The 13,656-nt window shown below is 45.5% G+C and overlaps 1 gene segment (V, D, J or C); it reads right to left on the bottom strand.

Moving 5' to 3' along the window:
* Window positions 1-4,080: 4,080 nt before the first annotated feature.
* On the bottom strand, window positions 4,081-8,487 carry LOC128515684 (immunoglobulin lambda constant 6-like). The segment is given in 3 exon segments: window positions 4,081-4,403; window positions 5,038-5,115; window positions 8,388-8,487. Coding segments are annotated over 3 exon segments (501 nt in total).
* Between the last annotated feature and the right edge of the window lie 5,169 nt (window positions 8,488-13,656).

Genomic DNA, 13,656 nt, shown 5'->3' with positions numbered 1-13,656 from the left:
AATTGACCCAATCAAAGGCCTTTTCGGCGTCAAGGCTTAGTAATACTGCTGTGTTCTTTTCCCTTTCTATTTTATCCATCAGATGTAGCGTCCTCCTAATATTATCATGTGTTTGACGGCTTTTTATAAATCCAGTCTGGTCTTCGTCTATTAATTCAGGAAGGATAGTCTCTAGTCTCTTTGCTATAATTGCTGTATATATCTTATAATCTACATTAAGAATTGAAATAGGCCTATAACTGCAACTAAATTCCCTATCCTTACCCTCCTTTGGAAGTACTGAGATGGTTGCCTCATTTCATAAAGGTGGAAGTTTACATTCTCTTTTAATCCAGTTAAATGTTTTTAACAGGAGTGGGGCTAGTTGTTCTTTAAAAGTTTTATACCATTCGGCAGGAAAGCTGTCACTACCTGGTGTTTTAGACGCTTTTAAACTCCCAATCACGTTAATTATTTCTTCTAGTGTGAAATCTGCTGTAATTGAATCGTTTTTTTTTTTTTTTTGCCTATACTTGGTAAATCCAGTTCATTAAGAACATTTCTTGTCGCTTCTATTTTAGAATCAGAGGTATCCGTATACAGTTGTTTATAGTAATTTAGGAAAATATCCTCTATTTTCTGTGAATGATAAATCAAATTATTTGTTTGTGGGTCTCGTATCCTATGAATGGTACTCTCAACTTGCGGTTTATGTACGCGTTGGGCAAGTAATTTGGCTTCTTTGGGGCCGGATTCGTAGTATGTCTGCTTATAGAATCAAGCCTTCTTTTCAACACCTTGTTCTAACAAGTCGTTAATCTGTTTCCTTATTTGCTGCATACGTGTTAGTAGATCTGGGTTCCTGTTGATTTTGTGTTGTTGCTCCACACTTGATAAATCTGATGTCAGGGTATTATACTCCTTTCTTTTTTTCTTTATTTTGTGCTGATAGTGCAATCAAGTTCCCACGCATCACAGCCTTCAATGAATCCCACAATATAGACAGTTCTACCTCTCCATTATCGTTTATCATCATATATTCTTTGATATTCAGTTCTATCTGTTCTACAATTGCTTTGTTATTTAACAAACCCACATTCAGCCTCCAACCTGTCTGTCTCTTCGTTCCTTCTATTTGAACTGTCAGATGCAAAGCACTGTGGTCAGAGACATCAGCTACTCCAATGCTACAATCTCTCACCCTATAACAGTCACTTTTTGGCATAACTGGGTAGTGAGTGTAGTTTTTGAGAGATGGATTAATATGTCTCCAGACGTCCCTGTATCCTATATCGTCCCAGGCTGTGTTAATCAATTTTGATATTTTTCTTAAATTTCTTTTGCTGTTAGTTGTGTCTAAATGATGGTTTAATACCACATTGAAATCTCCACCACATATACAGATACCCTCTGCCTCCAGTACAATTACATCCATTAGTGATTTGAAGAACAGTTAACTAGTATCGGGTGGAGCATACACATTTACTAATGTTACTATCTCCTCTTCAATTTTACCCTTAACAATGAGATATCTTCCATCCTTTTCTTTTATTTCCTTATATGATTCAAATTTTACTTCATTAGCGACAAGAATAGCTATCCCCCTTCTATACGTATGCTCATATGAGTTGTAGTAAGTATTTCTTTCTATTTCTCATGTTCTTGTTGAGAAAGATGAGTTTCTTGCATAAAAATAATATCCACTTTCTCTTTTTTAAGTTTGGTCATTACCTTTAACCTTTTAACTGGGTTACCCAAACCGTTCACATTTAAGGACATTAGCTTAACCTCAGTAGGCTGTGACATCATCCAGACAAGTCATTCTTATACCACTATGTTTCCACAAGCTAACCTTAAATAAAATAAACTGTAACACAGTAAAAAGCCAAGAACTGCTTAGAACGGGCATTATAACAGTGAAGTATAAGGACTTCCAAAGTCTAAAGAGCGTTCTCCAATTTTCAGCTGAGGGGGGATACCTCTCTCCAGGAAAGGCCCCCTCCCCAATAAGTTCGCTACAGACTGTATCGCAATTCACTGACGTGTGACCGATGGCACAGCTAACCTCATTTTCCCGCCAGCCAGCGCACATACACCGAAGATTTTTATGTAAAGGGTCGCTTTAGCATAGATTTTTAAACACTGCTGTGTCCATGTTCAAATTCCCGTAGGCGTTCTGTAGCTCTTCTGGCAGTGTCCACACTTGTGGTTGATCCTACTCGCTGCCACGATGTAGCCCGCTGGAGACGATCCAATAAATGGCTCTTACCGCTCTCTCGGGCACCTCCACACTGTATCCACGCCGACGCAGCTCCTGCGCTGCCTCCCAGGCACTGCCGTACACCTGCACACCGCCCTACCAGTAGATGCGTATCCGACCTTGCGCTGGTGAAGAACGGTGGCTGTATAGTCATGGTCGAAATACAGCGGTTTCTCTTCCATCATGATTTTCTTTCACCAGACTTTTTGGATAACCATCTCCTTGGTGCTGCTGGAAATTTACTATAATGGACCTTGGATGCGAATTTGGGCCCGGTCTGGGCGCCGGGGCTCTGTGTGCACATTGTATTTGCAAGTCCACGTTGCCAAGTTAAAATTCGGAGCAAAGCAGCTTTTCGACAAATTTCATCACCAAGCCTTGTTCAACGTTCTCTGGTACACCTTGGATCCTGATGTTGTTTCGTCGAGCCCTCGACTCATTCAGTCTGTCTTCTAGTTTTTGCTGATTTTTTAAAGCCTGTTGAAGGGTGATGTTGGCCTCCGCACTCCATGTTTCAGTGTCATTGAGCCGCGTCTCTATCTCGTTGATTTTCTTACTGTGTTTTTGCATGGCTAGCATGTTTGTTGATAGTTGCTGGTTAACTTTTTGAACTCAAGTAACTCTTCTCTCATATCATGTTTAATTTCGTCTTTGAATGTTTTTAAATCTTCTTTCAGTTCGCTGATCTGCTTGCTTATATTTTCAAGCCCCGATGTTGATTCGCCTCCACGTTGTCGGTCCTCCTCTCCCCGTATGTCGTCCTCCTCGTCTAACCCTACGTGGTGTGGATAGTTATTCGCTGTACTTTGCATCCCTTTGGCTCTACCTTTCTTTCCCCCGTCATATCAATGTAGGAAAATCACATTTTTTATCAAAAATAATTACACAGGGGTAAATATAACGCTAACTTGCGAAAGATAAGTGCTTAACCCGCCATTTTTGTCTGCAGCCAAACCGGAAGTCCCTCTTTCTGCTGTTCCAAAGAGATCAGAGGGAGACCTTCAGTAACAGATATCAGTAGATTTGAGAGACAGCCGTCATTTACACTGTTTGCTGGAAATTCTGATTTAACTCGATGAAACAATCTAATTCAAATAAAAGGCTACAAAGTGGGCTGAGAGAGCCATGTGGTCTTAAAACACAGCAGGAGGTAAGTAGGGATTAGTGTGTGTAGTGCATTACCAGCTCTGCTCATACATTACAGTGGAAGACTCCTTTAATTACATTTACATTCAGGAAATTTCCTACGATCGAATTCAGAGTGCATCGATTTAGAGAGAAAGATCAAACTCTATTAAGACTTTATTACTTCCTAAATAAAGGCAGTAAATGCTTCATTATGATAAGAAATTTTCTAAAGTTTTTGTCTTGAATCTTTGATTTTCTTGTATTTAAGTGGAATGCATTACAATTTACAGTATTGATAGTTTTAGGCACCATCCAACCAGATTTGAAAGATTTTTTTTGAAGGATCACACTCATTTTAAAATTTAAAATGAGTGTGATCCTCCTTACCTAGTAGCACATTAGCCATCAAAAACACACACACACACACACACACACACACACACACACACACACACACACATTTGCATGAACGGTTCTTAGAATAGATCAGCACTTTCAGCAGATGTTCATGGTTCTTCAGACAAACTCACTCAAGCACAACACACACACTGCACTCGACCTGCTGTTAAAGCTGCTGTTCCAAATCGCTGCCAAAGACACTTCACAACTGAAAAAGGAGACGTTCTTTCCACATTAAAGCTTTATTTCAGCATAGCTACACCACTGATACCATTTTAGACAACTAAGCATGCTTTAAAGTGTACACTTGATTTCTAGTGAGCGTCACAGCGACTCTTTCGGAACGAGGTGATCTGAGTCGTGTCATGGTAGGAGACGGTACAGCCGAACACCTCGGCCTCTTCCCAGCGTTCTTTGCTGAGGGTCAGGGTGCTGCTGCGGCTGTAGAAGCCGTTCTTCTGTTCTTCTGTGCTGGTCACAATCCCCTCGTTCACCTCGGCACCATCCACGGTCCAGCTCAGCAGCGCCCCCTGTGGAGAATAGGCTGAGAGCAGGCAGAACAGTGAGGCCGATCCCTCAGAGAGCTGCAGAGAGGAGGGAGGGAGCAGAGACACGGAGGGCTTCACCACCGGACCAGCTGGAGAAAACACGCACACACACACACACACGCACACACACACACACACACACACACACACACAGGTGTATTAACGTTAATGTGGAGCAGATGTAGAAGTTTATCTGCACATTGTAAAACAAAGCACAATTCTGATAACGTCACCCAACCAAACTGCAGCTAAACAATCTTCATCTTCTGAACAAAACACACTGTGTATGAATAAGCATCACTTCCCAGTAACGGTAAACTATGTTTATCTTTTTTACATGATGTTAATAAACTTTTTTGTGGCTTATCATCAATCAAAAATAATCAATAAACCAACATTGCTCATGATTTATTCTTACACACATTTTTAGTACAATGAATAAATTACAGCAAAACAACGCAAAATTTCATCTACTAAAAACTATTTTAAATTTGTCTAAAAAAGTGATTAAGTGATTTAGACTGAATTTTACAAAATGTGACAAAAGCAGAGTTTTCATGAAATCAGCTCTGCTCTTCACATCACATTTCTCTAATTTATATAAAATGTTTCTTTCCTTTATATAAATGTCACATTATAATTTTACAGTAAATTTATACATTCCATTAAATTGTGAAAAAGTACTAATGAATCTCTGAGCTTCTAGAAAAGGAAGGCACTTACTTCTTATAATGAGTTTGGAGCCGCCACCAAAAGTGACCCACAGTGTTACATTCCCATGAAGCCGTCGTACAAAAACCTCTGTTACAAAACAGTGAATACACACACACACGCACACGCACACACACACACACACACACACACATACACACACATGGTGTAACATTTGGTGTTTAAACTCAGTGATGTTTCAGTAAAAACTTCTGACACTAAAGGACAGTGTACTGTACACACTGCAAAAGACTGAAGGAGTTGTTGCATATACACTCTTGCAAATCAGAGTTTATTATTATTATTATTATGATTATTATTATTATTATTATTATTATTATTATTATTATTCTGTTTAAATTTGATTTTCTTGTTATTTGCACAATGTGGTAGCGGTTGAGGATACTTTTCACTGCATGTTGTACCTGTATAACTATGCATGTGACAAATAAAGAATCTTAAATCTTAAATCTTGAAGGAGAAATAACACCAAATGATGGACTAGTGATGAGATTCATCTCTAAAGTCAGAAACACATTATACCTCATCTAAATCTCCTCTGCAGTCAGTCTGAATCCGGATGAATTAAAATCAATTACTAAACTTCACTACAGAAGAAGAAATGACTTCTTATAAATATTGGCATGGCAAAGTTTATGCTTCTCTCTCTAATTCATTATTTATGCATCATATTTTACAGAAAATCTCCATCTGACCCCAGAAGCAAAACTCACACAATAACTCAATAACAGTAAGATTGGGGGAATGTGGTAAAGATGTTTCCATAAAGAGAGGTTCCACTTTGCATTAGCAGCTCATGCTTCAGTGCTCTGGGAGTGTTTATAGCGCTGTGACTTTAACACTTCATAACTGAGAGCTGCTGCTACAGCAACTTCACCCACAGCTACCATGACTTTGATCCCCGTCTTCATCTGGACACTGATCCTCTGGACTCAAGGTCAGACACTGCTTCAGATTTTATCTCTACAATCATCTCTTCATACAAATACACATTTTAATAATTTTTATAATGTTTCAGTTTCATGGTGAATTATAATATATATTTTTACAGAGTGCAGAGGTCAAGTCACAGTAACTCAGACTCCTGCAGTGAAATCTGCTCGTCCAGGAGAAACAGTCACCATCAACTGTAGAACCAGTCAGGCAGTGTACACAGACTCATCTGGTGACCGCTTAAACTGGTATCAGCAGAAACCTGGAGAAGCTCCTAAACTCCTGATTAAACTTGTAAATCAGCTACAGTCAGGTTTTCCAGCTCGTTTCAGTGGCAGTGGATCTGGATCTGATTTCACTCTGACCATCAGTGGAGTCCAGACTGAAGATGCAGCAGATTACTACTTTTAGAGTTTCCATTATATCAGTAGCAACAGGCTGTTTACACAGTGTTATAGAGTCGTACAAAAACATCCCTCAGTCAGATTGTAGAGAGACTGCACTGCTGCAGCTGGGAGCGACTGCAGGTGCTGAGTTGATGGATGTGATACGACACAATAAACCAAATTTTATGTCTTTTTGCATAATTTTTAGCTGCACTGAACACAGGAAAGAGATATGAGCTCAAGTCCGTGTTCAGCTCAGAACTGTATAATTTTGTCGCTATTTTATATGTCATGGTGAGTACTAAATTTAACATCTGTTGGTTGATTTGTTTCACTAGAAAATGGCCACTAATCTGTACAGGTATTTATTTTATTCACACTACTACAGCAAGTACTTTGAAGTAGTATGGCTCCATCCCAATGCGAACTGGTGACATAGCTTACAGCAGGTTATGGTCCTAAACCGCTGGATGACCAGGTGGTGCTCAGAAAACAGTGTGGGCTTTATAGATAATTGGAGTGCCTTGAGGACAAAGCTGACCTGTTAGAGCAAGATGGTATCCATCCCATTCAGGAAAGTGCTGCTCTCGTTTCTTGTAGTATAGCACATAAGAGGCCTACACTGTAAAAAAAAATCTGACCTAGGGTTTACTTTAAAAAATTATGGCAAGAAAGAGACACCTAACATATTTAAGTAAATTTTACTACTATAATAATGACTAAGAAACAAAAGATAAATTATTTAAATGTAAGACAAAATATATATATTTAATTATAAATGAAATCAAGTCTTTAATTGTGTTGGATTTAATATTAACTGTAAAAAATATAATGTTTTCAGCATAAATAGTGTGGCGTGGGCGGGGTTTTGCACTAGTAACCATCATGCTTTGCGGGAGGGGTTGTTAGGTGTTCACCCTGTCGAGGAAAGGTGTTTGGGTTAGTGGCTTTGGCCAGGGTGTGTGTGTGAGTTAGAAGTGTGTCTTTATTAATGTTGAATGTGTCGTGTATGCTATTTCGTGCCATTGCTGATTAAATTACTCCCAGCCATTTGCATTGGGCAGCAAGGAAGCTGACTCGTCTCTCCAAGTTCATTCTTAGCGGTGAATAACGCTACAATTGGTGTCAGAAGTGGGATGGAGAGTAACAAGTTAGAGCGCACCCCGGAGCAAGCTACAGCTCCGTGCGCCATCAGCCGGCGAGGCGACCTGCAGCTGCACCTGCCGTCCTACAATGGTGCTGTCGAGCCCCACGCGTTCATCGCCCAGGTGAAGCTAGCCGCCGACTTCGCGGGCTGGTCCCCGGCGGAAACAGCCGTCCGGGTGGCCCTCTCGCTAGAGGGCGAGGCGCTCCGGTCGTTGAAAGACCTCCGGGCTGATGAGAGGAAGGACTGGGCGAAGCTGCGGGAGTCGCTCCGCTTCGGCGCAGGTGACTGTAAGGAGGCCGCGTGCGAGGAGCTGGCAACCCGCGTGCGGAGCGCCTCCGAGCCCCTAGGGGCGTTCACCATGGACCTGAGGTCTCTCGCGCGCAGCGGCTACCCGGAGTTCGGGCCCGCCCAGCAGGAGGAGCTAGCGCGCCGTGCGTTCCTGCGGGGAATCCGGCCGTGGCGGCTTCGCGAGCACATCCGGTTAGCGGCACCAGCTTCCCTGGCTGAGGCGCTGCGCGAGGCTGAGCGCACCGAAACCATCATGGCAGAACGCCACGGCGAAAGAGCCGAGCGACCTCCCGTGGCTCAGGGCCGCTCGATAGGTGAACCTAGCCGGGGACAGGGCTACCTGTCGCGGCTAGGCCACGACATAGCTTCCGAGATTCCGCGACGACGCCAGGGATCGCCGGATTACCGCTGCAATGTTCGCAGGCCTGAGGACAACGTACCCCAGCAGCCGTTACAACTAGCTGCGGGGAAGCCGCCTCCCACAGCCGTCTCTGTTTCCCCAACTGCCGGGCCCAACTTCCGGTCAGGACGTGTAGGAAATCGCGCGGGCGTCTACGTGAACTGTGGCCTGGACAACGTTTCGCTACGGGCGCTAGTGGACACCGGCTTTACAGTTTCGCTGCTGCGCGGAGGATTGTTTGAGCGAGGAGAGCGCGGTTGTGTGCTGCCGGACCCGGCCGTGAACATTCGCACCGTGTCGCGGAGTTATTTGAGGATACGGGCCTGTCGCACAGTGCGATTACAAGTAGGTGCAATCATTCTTTCTCACCCATTCTTTGTGGCGGATATCGAGGATGATTGTATCTTGGGGTTAGACATTTTGGAAAGGTGGGGTGCGGTACTGAATCTCGCGGACGGGACTCTGCGTGGTAATTTCGGTTTAGCCAGGTTGCTAGCGCCCAAAGCGCAGCCGGACGGGTTAGTAGCACGCACCAGGTAGGCGGAACTTCCGGTGGACGCGCCATGTAAACATCCGGTAGCCGACCGAGCGAGAATAATGGCCGAGCTGATGCGGCGTAGCAGTGTGGGGCTAAATCAGACGCAGACCGACACCGTGAAGTCCCTTTTGCACGAGTTCGCGGATATTTTCGCGGTAGATGAGCGCGAGTGCACTCATACCAATTTGGTGCAGCACAATATCGATACGGGTAACGCCGCTCCTGTTCGGTTACATCCGAGACGCCTCCCGTTAGCTAAACGAGCTATAGCCGAGCAGAAGCTGCGGGAGATGGCCAACTCGGGCGTCATAACGCCAGCATCCGGACCGTGGTCTTCACCCATTGTACTTGTGCGTAAAAAGGACGAATCGTGGCGGTTTTGTGTGGACTACCGGCGGTTAAACGAGGCGACGCGCAAAGATTCTTCTCCGTTACCGCGAATAGATGATGCGCTGGAACACGTTGCGGGCTCGGCGTGGTTTAGCTCGTTGGATTTGCGTAGCGGGTACTGGCAAGTAGAGCTCGCCCCGGAAGCGTTCTCGATCGGGCAAGGGCTATGGCAATTTCAGCGCCGGCTGTTCGGCCTCTGCAACGCTCCAGCTACGTTTGAACGATTGATGAAGAGAGTATTGGCGGATATCCCTTGCAACCGTTGTGTCGTCTACTTAGACGATTTACTGGTGCACGGCAAGAAATTTGCGGTCGCGCTAGCTAACCTATTAGGAGGTATTTCTAGCTATCCGGCGGGCGAATTTGCGGCTCAAACCCAAAAAGTGCCAGTTGTTGCGGCAAGAGACTGTCTTTCTGGGACACGTGATTAGCGCTCAAGGGATTGCCACCGATCCAGCCAAAATTGCTGCGGTACTGAATTGGCCTGAACCGTTAAATGTGTCGCAGCTACGCACCTTTCTCGGGTTAGCGTCGTACTATCGCCGGTTCATGAGGGATTTTGCCACGATTGCCAGCCCGCTGCACGCGCTCACGAGAAAGAACCAGCCGTTTCATTGGGACAGGGTGCACGCGCGTGCGTTCACTTGGTTACGGGAAGCTCTGGTTACGTCGCCCGTTCTCGAATATCCTGATATAGCTTGTACGTTTATTCTCGACACGGACGCGAGCGATGTAGGGCTGGGGGCCGTCCTGTCTTAGGTTTCCGAGGGCAAAGAGCGTGCTGTCGCTTACTTCAGCCGCGCGTTGTCTGGGCCGGAGAAGAATTACTGCGTCACGCGGCGCGAGCTGCTAGAGGTCGTCGCGGCCCTTACGCATTTTAGTCCGTATTTATACGGGCAATCCTTCTTGGTGCGGACCGATCACGCTTCGCTGGTGTGGCTGCTCAGTTTTAAAGAGCCTGAGGGGCAGTTAGCGCGTTGGCTCGAGCGGTTGCAGGACTTTAACTTTACCGTTCAGCACTGAGCAGGAAAATTGCATGCTAACGCTGATGCGTTATCCCGCCGGCCGTGCAGCAAAGAGCGTTGTCGACACTGTGAGCGGGTTGAAGAGCGTGTGGGTGGTCACGACATCGAACACACCCCGACCCCCGTGAATCAGAACATTCTTCCTGCGCAGTCTTCCGAAGCCCCCGTCGGTAATCGGCCGTCCGGCCCGGCGTGCAGCCGAGTTACTTCTTCTTTGTCTTTCGGCTGTTCCCTTTCAGGGGTCGCCACAGCGAATCATTTGCCTCCATCTAACCCTATCCTCTGCATCCTCTTCTCTCACACCAACTAACTTCATGTCCTCTCTCACTGCATCCATAAATCTCCTCTTTGGTCATCCTCTAGACCTCCTGCCTGGCAGTTCCAACCTCAGCATCCTTCTACCAATATATTCACCATCTCTCCTCTGAACATGCCCAAACCACCTCAATCTGGCCTCTCTGACTTTATCTCCAAAACATCTAACGTGGGTTGTCCCTCTGATGAACTCATTCTTGATCCTATCCATCATTGTCACTCCCAAGGAGAACCTCAACATCTTTAGCTCTGCTACCTCCAACTCTGCCTCCTGTCTTTTCTTCAGCGCCACTGTCTCTAAGCCGTAGAGCATCGCTGGTCTTACCACTGTCCTGTACACCTTTCCTTTCATTCTCGCTGATACTCTTTTATCGCACAACACACCTGACACTTTTCTCCACCCATTCCACCCTGCCTGTACCCGCCTCTTCACCTCCTTTGAACACTCTCCGTTGCTCTGGACCGTTGACCCTAAGTACTTAAAATCCTGCACCTTCTTTACCTCTGCTCCCTGTAGGCTTACTGATCCTCCTGGATCCCTCTCATTTACACACATGTATTCCGTCTTGCTGCGGCTAACCTTCATTCCTCTGCTTTCCAGAGCATACCTCCACCTCTTCAAATTTTCCTCCACCTGTTCCCTGCTCTCGCTACAGAGCACGATGTCATCTGCAAACATCATAGTCCATGGGGACTCCTGTCTTACCTCATCTGTCATCCTGTCCATCACCAGAGCAAACAAAAAGGGGCTTAGAGCCGATCCTTGATGCAGACCCACCTCCACCTTGAACTCTTCTGTCACACCTACAGCACATCTTACCACTGTCTTACAGCTCTCATACATGTCCTGCACCACTCTAACATACTTCTCTGCCACTCCAGACTTCCTCATACAATACCACAGCTCCTCTCTTGGCACCCTGTCATACGCTTTCTCTAAATCTAAAAAGACACAATGCAACTCCCTGTTACCTTCTCTATACTTCTCCGCCAGCATCCTCAAAGCAAATACTGCATCTGATGTACTCTTTCTAGGCATAAAACCATATTGCTGCTCACAAATGCTCACTTCTGCCCTTAACCTAGCTTCCACTACTCTTTCCCACAGCTTCATTGTCTGGCTCATTAGCTTTATACCTCTATAATTGCCACAGCTTTGCACATCTCCCTTGTTCTTAAAAATTGGCACCAATACACTTCTCCTCCATTCCTCTGGAATCCTCTCACTCTCCAAAATCTTGTTAAACTAACTTGTCAAAAACTCTACTGCCACCTCTCCTAAGCACTTCCATACCTCCACAGGTATGTCATCAGGACCAACAGCCTTTCCACTCTTCATCCTCTTCAACGCCCTTCTCACCTCACTTTTACCAATATTTGCTACTTCCTGTTCCACAACAGTCACCTCTTCTACTCTTTGTTCTTTTTCGTTTTCCTCATTCATCAACTCCTTAAAGTACTCCTTCCATCTTCCCATCACCCTCCTGGCGTCTGTCAGTAAATTTCCATCTCTATCTTTAATCACTCTAACCTGCTGCACATCCTTACCATCTCTATCTCTCTGCCTTGCCAACCTGTACAGATCCCCCTCTCCCTCCTTACTGTCTAGCCTAGCATACAAGTCCTCATATGCTCTTTGTTTGGCATTTGCCACCTCTACCTTCACCTTACTCTGCATCTCCCTGTACTCCTGTCTACTCTCTTCAGTCCTCTCAGTGTCCCACTTCTTCTTAGCTAGCCTCTTTCCCTGTATACACTCCTGGACATCCTCATTCCACCACCAAGTCTCCTTGTCCACTTTCCCCTTACCTGATGATAAACCAAGTACCCTTCTACCTGTCTCCCTGATCACATTGGCTGTAGTTGTCCAGTCAACTGAAAGCACCTCCTGACCACCCATAGCCTGTCTCAACTCCTCCCTAAAGACTTCACAACATTCTTCCTTTCTCAGCTTCCACCACTTTGTCCTCTGCTCTGCCTTTGTTCTCTTCGCCTTCCTCACCACCAGGGTTATTTTACACACCACCATTCTGTGTTGTCTGGCTACACTCTCCCCTACCAACACTTTGCAGTCACTGATCTCTTACAGGTTACAATGTCGACACAAGATGTAGTCGACCTGAGTGCTTCTGCCTCCACTCTTATATGTCACCCTATGTTCCTGCCTCTTCTGGAAGAAAGTATTTACTACTGCCATTTCCATCCTCTTTGCAAAGTCCACCACCATCTGCCCTTCTACATTCCTGTCCTGAAGACCAAACCTGCCCATCACATTTTCATCACCTCTGTTCCCTTCCCCAACACGTCCATTGAAGTCTGCACCAATCACCACTCTTTCACCTCTGGGGATGCTCTGCATCACTTCATCTAACTCACTCCAGAATTTCTCCTTCTTATTTAACTCACATCCTACCTGTGGGGCATAACCACTAACAACATTGAACATTATCCCTTCAATTTCCAGCTTCAGACTCATCACCCAATCTGAAACTCTCTTCACCTCTAGAACATTCCTCACAAACTCCTCTTTTAGAATAACTACTACTCCATTTCTTTTCCTATCCACACCATGGTAAAACAATTTGAACCCTGATCCTAAGCTTCTAGCCTTGCTACCTTTCCACCTGGTCTCCTGTACACACAGTATATCCACCTTTCTTCTCTGCATCATATCAACTAACTCTCTTCCCTTCCCTGTCATAGTCCCAACATTCAAAGTCCCTACTATCACTCCTAAACTCTTGCCTTTCCTCTTCTCTCTCTGCTTTCGAACACGCCTTCCTCCTCTCCTTCTTCGACCAACAGTAGCCCAATTTCCACCAGCACCCTGAAAGTCAACAGCACCAGTGGCGGTCGTTGTTAACCCGGGCCACGACCGATCCGGTATGGGAATTATATTCTTGATTCGCATCGTTGATTTGGCAAATGTTTTACGTCGGATGCCCTTCCTGACACAACCCTCTGCATTTATCCAGACTTGGGACTGGCACAAGAAGACACTGGATTGCGCCCCCCCGTGGTTGCATTGTGCAGCCGAGTTACTGCGTCACCTAAACCATCGCCTGTGGTCGTTTCGCCTGTGCCACAGATGGACTGCGATCAGCTAATGGTCGAACAGGAGAAGGACCCGGCGCTGCAGCGGGTATTAGGTTGGGTTAACGCGGGCCAGAGACCGGATTATGCCGCCG

This window comes from Clarias gariepinus, chromosome 2, assembly GCF_024256425.1.
Source record: "Clarias gariepinus isolate MV-2021 ecotype Netherlands chromosome 2, CGAR_prim_01v2, whole genome shotgun sequence".
Lineage (NCBI taxonomy): Eukaryota > Metazoa > Chordata > Actinopteri > Siluriformes > Clariidae > Clarias > Clarias gariepinus.
This window is presented reverse-complemented; position numbering and strand designations above follow the sequence as displayed.